This window comes from Ochotona princeps, chromosome 11 (genome assembly GCF_030435755.1).
Source record: "Ochotona princeps isolate mOchPri1 chromosome 11, mOchPri1.hap1, whole genome shotgun sequence".
Taxonomy (NCBI): domain Eukaryota; kingdom Metazoa; phylum Chordata; class Mammalia; order Lagomorpha; family Ochotonidae; genus Ochotona; species Ochotona princeps.
This window is the reverse complement of record NC_080842.1, coordinates 34,817,833-34,829,958: the sequence shown is the minus strand read 5'-3', so window position 1 is coordinate 34,829,958 and position 12,126 is coordinate 34,817,833. Positions and strand designations below refer to the sequence as shown.

General features: G+C 45.4%; 1 protein-coding gene across 3 annotated transcripts in view; it reads right to left on the bottom strand.

Moving 5' to 3' along the window:
* MFAP3L (microfibril associated protein 3 like) overlaps positions 1 to 10,500 on the bottom strand; it is a 36,983-nt gene extending 26,483 nt beyond the window's left edge. For 2 of the 3 annotated variants that reach the window (XR_009246277.1, XM_058669991.1), the window contains exon 1: positions 10,266 to 10,497. Coding sequence is in view for 2 of the 3 variants with exons in the window: in XM_058669991.1 (XP_058525974.1) it covers positions 10,266 to 10,312 (47 nt within the window). In the remaining variant the exon portion in view is untranslated. Of the gene's footprint in view, positions 1 to 10,265 lie in introns of all 3 variants that reach the window. The other variant, XM_058669998.1, reaches the window with a different exon arrangement.
* Between the last annotated feature and the right edge of the window lie 1,626 nt (positions 10,501 to 12,126).

Here is a 12,126-nt window from a genome sequence, read left to right as displayed (position 1 = left end):
GCAGGGTCCCAATGCATTGGGCCATCCTCAACTGCTTTCCCAGGCCACAAGCAGGAAGCTGGATTGGAAGTGGAGCTGCCGGGATTAGAACCGGCGCCCATATGGGATCCCGGCGCGTTCAAGGCAAGGACTTTAGCCACTAGGCCACGCTGCCGGGCCCAAAAATAGTGTACTTTCAAAACATTCTCATGATTCATTTAGAATGCATATGTAGGAAGATTTAATTTTTAAATTTTAGTCCAATGAATTTGCTATCAGGCTTTTGAGCTTCATTCTACTTGTAACCATTCACCACAAATAGGTCCTGTGTATGCTCTTGATACGTGTGGATGAGATTTTCATCATTAACAAAATTCTACTCCCCTACCCCCAATATGATTTGTGTTCAAATTATTCATTGAGTGTACTTGGCCTCAAGAGTTCATTACTTTTATTAGTTTTTAAATTATCAGTAAACGCATCAGGCTATGCATATGAATTCCTCAAATAGTGAAAAAAAGTGGTAGGCATTTGGTCTAGTGGTTAACATGTAATTTGGACATCAGCCTTCCACAGTGGAGTGCCAGGGTTCAAGTCTAAGCTCTGCTTGTAATTCTATCTTCCTGTATAGGTGCAACCTGGGGGGTAGCAGGTGGTGGCTGCAATAATTGAGTCCTTGCCACTCATGTGGATCTTGGTCTTGTCCTGGTCCAGCCCTGTCTGTTGCAGGCATTTGAGGAGTGAAGCAGAAGTTGGGATCTCTCATTCTCTCTTGAATAAATATAAATTTTAAATAAGAAAACACTAATACTCATAAAGTACTGCAATGTATATTGTCCTGGCCTTTGCAAGCAATTGGGGAATGAGACAATGGATGGGACCTCTTTGTTTCTTTTCAAATAAAGATCCTAAAAAAGAAAACACTAAAATTACTGAGGTGTACATTTTCCAGCCATGTCTCTTTCAGGATAGGTGTTAGAGAAGGCTTTCCTGGGGCCTGAGAATTGGTTCCTGGCTGATGCAAAGTTAGCATTTTCTACTTCTCTATCCCTGGCACACTCCCCATCAGCTGCCAGCCCCACTGGGCTCCGCTAATCCTGGAATGTGCCAGGCACACCAGAGACCTTACACTTACTATTGCCTCTGGAACGAGTTCCGGATGCCTGAGAGAATTACTCCCAACACTTCCTATCTGCCCAGGAGGCCTGTGTTCAGTGCCACCTTGCCAGCAGGACCCTCCTGGTCATATACACAAAAATAGTTGTCTATCTCATCATTCTATCTATCTTTACTCTGCCTTTGTCTGTATAGCATCTGCTGCAGCATACGAGGATAATTCAAAATGTTCTGGGAAAAATGGAATTGAAAGGTCAATTTATTTTGTTGCAAAAAAATTCATACATAATTTTTTTTTCTAACAAATTTTCTATGAAGTTTTCAAAGACTCCCTCTTCTATATATTTATATGCTGGTTCTGTCCCTATTAAAATGTGACCACTGGAGGGCTGGGCTTGTATCACTGATGGCATTTAGTACTATGTCCCCAGGGTCTAGAAACCTGCCTCTTTTACAGCAAGCATCTGAGTATCTGCTGAATTTATTCTAGTTTTATGCCCTTTATATTCTATCTAGTACCAAGTTAGTGGTCATCTGTTTACCCTGCATTTTCTACAAGTTCTATCTATTTCTTAGACATTTTAGGTAAATATGTGTATTTTTTTTATTACCATAATAACCTAGCTTTACGATATAGACTAGGTATCTCAAAATTGTATTCAGAGATACATGCTCTCTTCCCACGAGTGCTCCAAAGAGGGTCCAGGGCACAGAGGCCCCAGTCACATGGCAGAGGAGGTGCAGGCTGCAGAAGGGTAAGTTTATTGGGGTGGGAGGCTACTTTGCTTGCCTGGAATATTCGTCCTTATTGTTGAAATGAAAAGGAATTAACGTGGAACTACCCCTCCTTCCTATGTCTTGTTGAGTAAGGTCACTGGGATTCTTGACACACAGTGGGATCACCTAGGCCTTCTTCTTGTATCAGAATAACATTTTATCTGCAAAAATGTGCTCAGTCACTGAGAGCAGCAGTTAAATAGCTTTTCCTCCTTTACAGCCTAGGCTCACAAAGCCCAATTGCATAATGAACATTCCTCAGAGTCCCACATGTGAAGTGGTTTTAGTCTCTTTCACTAACAACTGACTCTCAGTAAAAAACAAGAGACGATCCTGCAATTCAAACTCTCCTTGATTTAATTCTTAAGAGCACAATAGCTTTCCTTACATTTGCCTAGTACTCAGTTTATAACACACCCCTACAGATATTACTCTCCTCCTCTTCCCCCACCAGAAAACAAAAACAAAAGCAAAATGAAAAAAACCTCACCAACTTTCTAAGTGAGGGTAGAGCTGCACTTTTCTGCTCCCATGACAGTATGAGAATCAGGGGCCAAGCCCCCAGCAGAGAACAGAGAACACTCACACAGCCCACCTCTTCTGACTCAGTCCAGTACTCTTGTGCCCTTTCCCCGTGACCAACGAGTGAATACACAGCCTGGGCTGATGTCCAACCTGTCATGCATGTCCAGAAAATTAAAGTGTATGAAAACAATAAAAGGGTTTGTTTGGATCTGAATAATTTTCTAGCTCATTTTTCAGAGATATCCCCAAGTCATGTGCCACTTGAAAAGTTGAAATCATATTGATATGACAATATGGCAAATGACTGTAAACAGAACCAAGTAGAAAATTGGCATTCGATCGTTTCCACACACAATTTTTCAAGGGAATAACTTTGCTTTTCTCTCCCTTTGATGGGCAAAGTCCCTGGTAGGCTGAGCACACTTGGCGTGTGTTCTCAATCATTTCTCAGCTGGCCAGCTAGCTTTATCTAAGTGATAAAAACAATCAGCAGCCAGTCATATCAGTTACACAGACCTCAAAGTGTTTATGAGACTGCTGTTAGCAGCTGAATACCAATTGCTGTAGGGATTAAAAAACACTTAAGATATGTGGTACTTGGGAGCCTTGTTGCCAACTAAATATAAAAGAGTTAAGAGCAAGCTGGAAGAGTGGAGATTGCCCCCTGGGGTTGGCCAATACCTGAAAGCTAAGAGGGACTGGACAGTTTTCTCAACACTTAGTTTAACCCTGTAGTAGGGGTAGAAATAAACCTGGCATGCCAAGAAAAAGACATGATGTGGAATCTTTTCTCAAGGCCCTTTCTTACAGAGCACCTGCTGTCCATGCCCTTCTGTAGAACTCTGGGGGCTTAAGCCCATCTTCCAGAAATGCTGATTTAATAAAAGGGGGAAATGCTAACAAGAACTTTGGAAGAGATGACCCTCTCCTTTAGCAGTTAACATAGCCAGGGAGGGGGAGACAGCCAGGGTGAGGAGGAGAAGGAGGAAATCAAAGTCCTCCACAGGTCCTGGGTACAGAGGAATTGGGAAGCAAGGTTAAACAAGACCAAGAACTGGTGACACTCCACTGTTTCCTGGAAATGAATTTTAAGTGTCCTGAAAGTGTTTGGAAACAGAGAAAAATGGGCATCTTCCAGAAATCTAAGAGCTAGACTCAGACCAAGTCATCTAGTGATGTTCAAGTTCTACCATGGGAGGAAAACACAAAAACTCAACTTCCTTCCAACTTGGGACTGGCCGTGCAGGAGCCAGGCAGGCAATGAGTACACAGAGCCGCAGCCAGGCCTGGCCAGTAACTGGGCAGCCCTTGTCCACTTCTAGTAGAGAAGCTGACAATGTAAGATTACAGAAGGCAAGAAACAACAAAGCTGAAGGGTTACTAGAAGTTGAAGCCATCCCAGCATGGCAAGACCTATAAAGGAGCCCTGGGGAAAGTTTGAGTTCAAAAATTAATGCAGTCTTCAGATACCTTCCCCCACTAGAGACCTGGGAGATTGGGCTTTGCACCTTTCTTTCCACGCAGTTGTTCTAACTGCTTTCTTTTGGGGTGGGGGGAGAGGGGAAGAGGTGGCTGGTCTCCTTGCGACGGGTCCTACTGCTGCCAACATTGAGCCTGCACTATTATTAACAAGGCACAGAAAGGTACAGACCTTGGGTATATACCTCCTAGCTCATCTAGTGACAGCTGTAATGAGCCAAAGGGAATGACATGAACACATGAACTAGCCCTCCTCCCTGACACCCCCGCTGCCCCACCATTGCCCGTGCCTTCAGGGTTGACCCTGTCAGTGGATACTTGTGGAGCTCTTTGCTTAGACTTTTTAATTTCCTGGATAAAAAAACAAACCCTTCCCTTAAGTTCTTCCTTGCACCACCAGCAAACTCAAATCTTCACTAGAAGGAAAGTTAGGGATTGTATTTAAGTATCTGTTCAGCAAGCTTCTCATTCTAATTACAAAACAGTTTCAGTGCAGCTCTGAATGAACTGCCACCCCAATTAAGAACTGGGCAATCCCACCCCCAACTAATGTTCTCCAGGAGCCAGGACCCCTCAGGAAATTCGTTCTTTCTGTGATATCTCTCTTAAAATGGCTGTACCTTATGATGAGACGGGTCCAGCTTTCCCTGGCATAGCAGTTTTGCTGCTCCTTCACCGGCGTGAGATCTTTCTCATGAAGCTCTTGTGGCAGGCGTGATTCAAGCCCTACCCTAGTAGCTGAGCCCTCACAGCTGCTCTCTGCCTCCGCCCTCAAGACAGGTGTACCTCCTGCCTTTGCAGCACCCGGCACCAGTACCCCCATTCATTACATGGGAGCTGCCCAGACATACAAATCAATCACTGAGCCCCAGTGATTCTCAGTCCTAAATATCCAGCTACCACATCCCTTGGGTTTTCCCTGGTTTAAATGCTTATCATCTCTCACTGGCACCACTGAACTAGACTCCTTCCTTGAAGTCCTGCCCTACTCTGGCCTAAACCCAAATCACATGCCATGTGATTGTAAAAGTCAGCTGACTCTAAAAGAGAGTTGCTTTGAAACAGTCCACATTTTCATTTGTTAATAGTGTAAAATTCAAGTTCTCAGAAGGACATGCAGGATCCTTCACACCTGATTCCCATCTACCTCTTCAATGTCTCTGGAACAGCCCCCTTTCCCCACCTGCCACCACTCCCATGTCATCACAGACCCTTTCCTGAACTCCTAGCAGTTCCCCCATCACACCCCTGTGTTTCTAGCCAGGGTTCCTTTCTTACCTTGTACAGCTGACAAAGCTTTCCAGGACTCCCCAAGGTAGTCCCAGGCTCCCTTTCTCAATAACCTTCAGCTACAGCCTTGTATTTCACTCTTTCTGCACATCTGTCTCTGGGATGAAAAGATATCAGGTTGTCAATATTTATTGCATGAATTAATGACTTAACAAATGGATTGAATATGAACATGAGAGACTAAACTGAAATAAAGATATGGAGACACTGTTATGTGGGTTGCTGATGCAGTCATGAGGAAAAATAAATCACTCAGAAAGGAACATAGTGGGCCACAGTTAGAAGACCAAGGTTATGGCCCAGTGAATGCGGAGGAAAAAAAATCATTATGGGACTAGCTAAGGGTGCAGGCAAAGAACATCCAAGAAAGAGAGTGTTTATATTGAGCTGGTAGTGGAGAATAAGTTACCACATCATTATATAAAGCTGTTTAGGTTAAAAAAAACAAAACACCTCACAAAAGTATGCATATGGAGCTGCACAACACAAACTGCAGCTTCATTTTTATAAAGATAAATTTTAATCAATTCCTACTGCTGTTGTTTCTACTACCAGATATTGCTAGCCCAGGGTTATTTTACCATATTGTCTGAAAAACGTGGTGTTCTCTTACCAATTTTTCCTTACTTGTGCTTCAGTTTTGAAACAGTTATTTTCCAACAGCAAGGTGGAAGATTTCTTCAGTTTAGGCTTTCCAGACACTCAGAAAAGTCACCTCTACCAGACCATAAATTTTTACAGGGCAAATATTGAGGCTTTGTACATAAAAAAGACTGACTGAATGTCTGGAAAGAATGACTGGGTTACTTATATTTAAACAGAGAAGTTAGGTCATCAAGCCTCAGACCTGTCACCCATCCTCTGTTAAATATGGAGCCCATGGCAAACACTGCTAATTGATTGTGGCAGCTTTCCAGCTGAGCCAGTACAAGCGCTAGGCAATGCAAGCCACTTTTACTGACTGGTCAGAGTTAACCCATGTGGAATCTGGTCATTTTCAAGCTAATTTTGTTAAACTTGAGCTTTCACAGTTCCCTGCTCACATGCACATGGTTTTTAGAACGCAGAACAGTAGACTACTGTTAACAGTACAAGGAGAAGAAGCAAAGTAATTGCAATGTGACTTGCCCTCTTCTGATTCACTTCCTAGACCCTTCTTTTATTGAGAACTGTGAATAAAACTCTGCATAAAGTATTAACTGCACACATACACACAAAGTCATTTTGGATCAATTCGTAGATTTACTTAAAACACTCATTATAGATCCCTTTGGCCACCGGCCATCTATGATTAGACTTCCTTCATTACACTGCCCTGTGAAATTGGGGGTCTAGCTTTCCACTGCCAACAGGTTGCTCATTTTATGTTGTTATTTAAAAATCCGTAGCTGAGTTCTCATTGCTTATCTATACTGGGCTAAAATCCAAACTTTCTTGCACAGCACTTGCTTATCACATTAAAGGACCACTTGGTACTTTCCTCCTGTCCCTTCTCACTATTTCATCATATCAGTCCTTTTGTTGTATATGATGTTACCTTTCCATGGTCCTTGGAACAGATTACTACCAACATAGTGGATTAAAACAACACAAATGAATTAGCTTGCACGTTCAACTTGGATCTTAATGGGCCAAGGTCAAAAAAGTTGGTAGGGTTGCATCTCTTCTGGAAACTCTGGGACAGAATCCACTTCCTTATGTTGATCTGCTTTCAGAGACTGTCTGCACTCCTTGTTTCAAGGTCCCCTTGCATCTTGAAAGCCAAGTGGAATCTTACTCAGGTGGCATTCCTCTGACTTCTGCCCCTTTGTGTTGACAGAGGGCCATCTAGATCATCTAGACTAGTATCTCCATCTCAAAAGCTCTAACTCCACTATCCTATGGTGCCCCTTCTCCTTGAAGTGTCTACTTCACTGCTTGTAAGATTCCTACCAATTCCTGAGGCACTCCTTTAGCTCCCTTGGAAATGTCACCACCTCATCGGCACCCTCCCTGCCTCCAGCCCAAGGGACTCACTCCTCTCTGTCTCCCCAGTTCCATGTGCACTCCTTTCCCTGAACACTTATCCTGCAATTTATATCCTCAAGCATATCTCTCCAATTAAACTGTGAGTCATCATGTCTTATTCATTTCTGCAGCCTCAAGGACTAACTATAAAAGTTTGTGGGAAGGAAAAATTAACGTGATATTTTAATGAGTAAAGACCTCAGGTAGAGGCAAAGTCAAGACCAATAAATTTAAAGGAGTTCTGTTTGGAGGATATGTGTAAACCAAATTAACCAAACCCTTCAATCTTATGATCATTCCAAGAAGGCACAGTACTTAAAACACTGACATCTTAAAGCCAATGTAACTGGCCATAGAATTACAAAATACTATCTAAATTTTAAGTGTCCTCCTGGGCCTGGCTAAAAAAAGGTCAATCACATTCCATACTGGGTAAGAGGATGGGTTAGAAGTGATATTCCAAAACACAAAATCAAAAAACATTCCACTTGTCTAAGAAATTGGCTTGAGTTATGGTGACTACACACAACTTGGCTAGAATATTTATTTGGCATTTCAATATCCAGAAGTTCTCACTTTAGAAATAGAATAAGAATCTGAGTGGAGTCAAATTTAAATAGCCTCAAGTATTTAAATTATAAGACAAACAAGTAGAATGTATATTAATATTATGTAATACTACATATAAATGGGGGAGAATCTACTTTTTTAGGCAATAGTTGGTCACGAATGGTTAATGTGACAACATTGCATCAAACAGGTATCTAAAGATATGGAAACACATCTAAAAATCATATGCCTAGCACCTGAACTGCAAGAACCCAATAGCCTAGTATGATAGAGAAGAAATTACCACCTGCTTTGTAACTTGGATACAAATTCTGTTACTTTTCCTTTATTAACAGCAATAGACTCCTTCTTCAACCTTATTCCTGTTGGTTTTGTTAGTTTTAGGTTTGAAGAATGTGGAGATTTTGAAGTGTGTAAATAAACCACTGGGCAAATTTCACTGAGTCGTAGGACTTTTACACTAGGAAGAGGGACTGTTGATCTTATTAAACCTCTCATGCACAATCACCCAGGGCAAAAGCAGGCCTAGTTGCTTCTTCTGTCTGGAAAAACCCAAGGCTAAGAGGGAGATTCTCTGGCTTCTTGAATTTGAGAATGAGATCTACATTGGAGGGTATATCAAAAATTCTATGGAAAATGGAATTAAGAGTTTACTTCAGTGCAACAAATTCTGAAATCCATGTGTCTTTAAAAAAGCTCATGGAAAATCCTATTATGAAAAACTATGCATGCAGAACTCCATGGTAGATTCTTACTTTGACGCATTTTTTTAAAGAAAGGGGAAACACAATGGAAATGATATGATGTGATTGTTAAACTTTGTATATATGTATCAACCCATCACACTACATCCTATCAATTACACATCTACTAAAAATTAAATCAATTCAGTAACTGTGGGTGTTGTAAGGTTCTAAATATAAATAGAAATAAAATTTAGAAGTAATGAATACTATTTGGCTGAAATGAGAACTGAAGGTCTTACACCAACGGTAATCATGGTGTTACCATTATTGTTTAGACAGCTCCAGGCTTTCCTGATATGAAATCTCCGTTTTGTACAAGCACAGTGCTTACCAGAATACCTGGAATTAGAACTGGAGCCATCTCAGGCTTATAAACAAGCTCCTACCTTAAAGGCTATTCACAAGCCAATGAAAAGTCAATGTCCTTCTGAAGTCTATTGAGGTTTATTAGAAATGCAAGCAAACATTTTATAACAAGCTTATAACAAGTTTTATAACAAGCCTAACAAATAGAATAACCAAAGCCATTAAGTAATACTTGTGGAAGCAGGCTTGAGAATGCAGCTGTAGTGAGAGGCAGAATCAGTCCTTTCAAGAACTAGGGCGGTCCACCACACCTCTACTAGACCCAGCTCATCTGGAAAGCTCTCTTAGATCCTGATGGTTTGAGGACAAAGCAGCAAAAACTGCAGTGGGACACACAATGTGCATTTTTTTTTCCTGCATAAGGAAGATGTTACTAGAACTGCATCGTCTGAAAAGACATCTTTTTCTAACTTGGATTTCATACTGAAATTCTACTATGTTTTAGCATAGTAACAACTAAAAAAATGTGTTTCACTTAGAAACAAAAGTGAGAAAACCTCAGAAAACACTGCAGCTTCTGCAATGCTAGATTTCCAAGACTTAAAAAAAAGGCAAGATAATGCAAAATAGGCTGTTACAGTAACCAGACTTCTCTGCTAACCAGTGAAGACAGTAACAATTCTACAGTAACCGATTATTTTCAACATTGTGAGTACACAGAGGACCTGCAAATATTCTTCTTTGTTTTGTGCTTCACACATCTTTCAACTTGCAAGCTCAAGTCATTTTTGTGTTTGCTTTTCTTTTGGAGGAGGTGAATGGGGTTAAATGTTGGGCTGAAAGTAAATCAGTTGTGCAATTATTATTTTTGTAAAAGCCCGTTGCTGCATTTTCCCCACTCCCAAGCAGCAGTTCGCTGTCAACTTGATGTGGTGTCAAATGCGACAAACTCCAAGAGCCTCCACCTCCAGGCACTCACAACTCCCCTCACTCCCGCAGCAGGAGGACGAGGTGCCCTCCCGGTTCCTCTTAGGGAACCTGCACTCAGGACCTTAGAGGCTTCGACCAGCAAATCCACCTGCTTTGTGCAGGGTAAACTGAGGCTCAGTGCTCTGCGCGATACAGGGCAAGATGAAGGTGCCCCCACCCCCGCTGCCCCTGCCTGGTGTTCTTTTCCCCGCCAGGAGAAGGGGGAGGGGGGAGGCTCCGAAGGTGAAAGCACGAGCCTAGCACGCGGCTGACCCCAGCTCGCCAGCCTCGGTCCCGAAGGGATGGATCTAAGGCATCCCGCGACCCTCCGGAGTAGGGTGCTGCAGCTGCCTCCCCGCACGCAGCCTTCACCACCGGCTTGGCCAGCCCAAGCGCCCCAAAGTTCCGCGGCCACCGCGACTACTCGGCCGCCTAGCCTGTAACAGCTCCCTCCCACCCGAACCCCCGCAGCTCCCGGCTCGTCGGACACCCGCTGCTAACCTGACACCTCTGCGCCACTCAGGGGGTCGCCGTGCACCCCTCGCCATGGCCAGCCGGAGAGCTGCCGCCGCACCCCCGTTCTGCAGCGCCCGCTGCCTGACAGCGCCTGCCGCGGGCCCTCCGCCGGCGCCTCGCGGCGATGCGGGCTGCACGGCGGGCAGCGGGGAGTGCGGAGCTTCCCACCTCCCGGAGCCCGAGCCGGCCGGCGCCGAGCATGCCCAGTGCGGTCGCCGCGCCGCGGAGCAGAGCGGGCGTCGCCGCCGGGTTTTCGCGACGACCGCGGGCACGGGCGGGGGCGGGGCGCAGGCGCCGTGTGGGAGCGGCAGGACCTTCCTTCAGGACGGGCGGGACCTTTCCTCAGGGCGGGCGGCCTCTGGGTCCGCCACGGCAGCTCGGCAGAGGGCAAGGCACCGGACACCCGGGCTCTTGTTTCGGACGCCGCGGGGTTTGCGTCCCGCGGCCGGTAATTGTGGAGGGCCGGGCGCGTCCGGGACTCCCAGCTCCACTTGGCGGAGCGTCGGGCGGCGTGGCGTCGCCCCAAGGTGGAGGAAGAGCCTTCGTCAGGCTCCATCCCGGGGCGGGAGCTGGAGCCACGCGGCCCGGCCCCGAGCCTCCCTTTGCCTGGGGCGGGCTGCCCAGTCCCCGGGGCGACCCGGGAGGCCGCCAGAAGGCCACGGCCGCTTCTGAGGCTTGGGAGCCAGTGTTTAAAAAAAAAATTCTATACGTTTTAACTCGTGATTTCCACAAGAAGTGTTTTAATAAGAAAAGGTAATTATCCCAGCATCCCACGGGGTTTGTTTGTTTCGTTTGCTTCCTTGTGTTTTTAAACTCCTGTGGAAGTTAGGTGCCCACTGCCAGCCTGCTGTGTAAATGGGACTTTTCTTAAGGCTTGAGAGCGACCAGGTTTTCTGGAACCTGGGCCAGGCCCCGCCCCTTCTGGCCACGCCCCTGCCTTTACTCCGGCTCCGCCCGTCTGGTGCACGGGTTGCTGAGAAAACCCGGAAAGGTGGACAGTGAGAACTAAGGTCCCCGGTGGCTCGTGGCAGCCAACCTGGGCTTGTAGGAGCCGCCGCAGGTCAAGGTCCAGAAGAGAGGAGTCTTTCCTAGCAGCGCACCGCCTCCTTCCTCCTCAGGTAGTGCGTTCCACCCTACCCAGCAACCTCGGATGGGCACGAGTGGGTCGGGCCCCTACTGAGCATGCTCGGGAGGAGGCCAGGTGGCCACCCGCGGCTGCAGCGGGACGCCCTGGTTGCTGTAGTTGCAGTTGCTCATCACGACACTGCTGCCTGGGTACAAGCGCTGGGCACCCCTTCCTCGGGTGTCGGGTGTCGTGGGGTGTTAAACCAAAGCCTGCTTTTCCCCATGCAAGACTGTAGTAATCATATTTTAATATCAGTTTTTATAGCGTCTGAAATACCGATTTGTTTTAAAAGATTTATTTACTTTTATTACAAAGTCAGATATACAGAGAGGAGAGACAGAGAGGAAGATCTTCCATTCGATGATTCACTCCTCAAGTGACCACAGTGGCCGGTGCTGTGCAGATCCGAAGCCAGGAACCAGGAACCTCTTCCAAGTCTCCCACGTGGGTGCAGAGTCCCAAAGTCTTGGGCCATCCTCGACTGCTTTCCCAGGCCACAAGCAGGGAGCTGGATGGGAAGTGGAGCTGCCGGGATTAGAACTGGCAGCCATATGGGATCCTGACGTGTTCAAGGCGAGGACTTTAGCCATTAGGCCACGCCACAGGGCCCCGATTTTGTTTTGATGTGACAACTTTCTTCCAAAAAACCCACAATTCAAGTGTTTAATAAGCATTCTTTCCAATTGCACCCGAAGGCTAAATTTCCCCGTTTCATGGAAC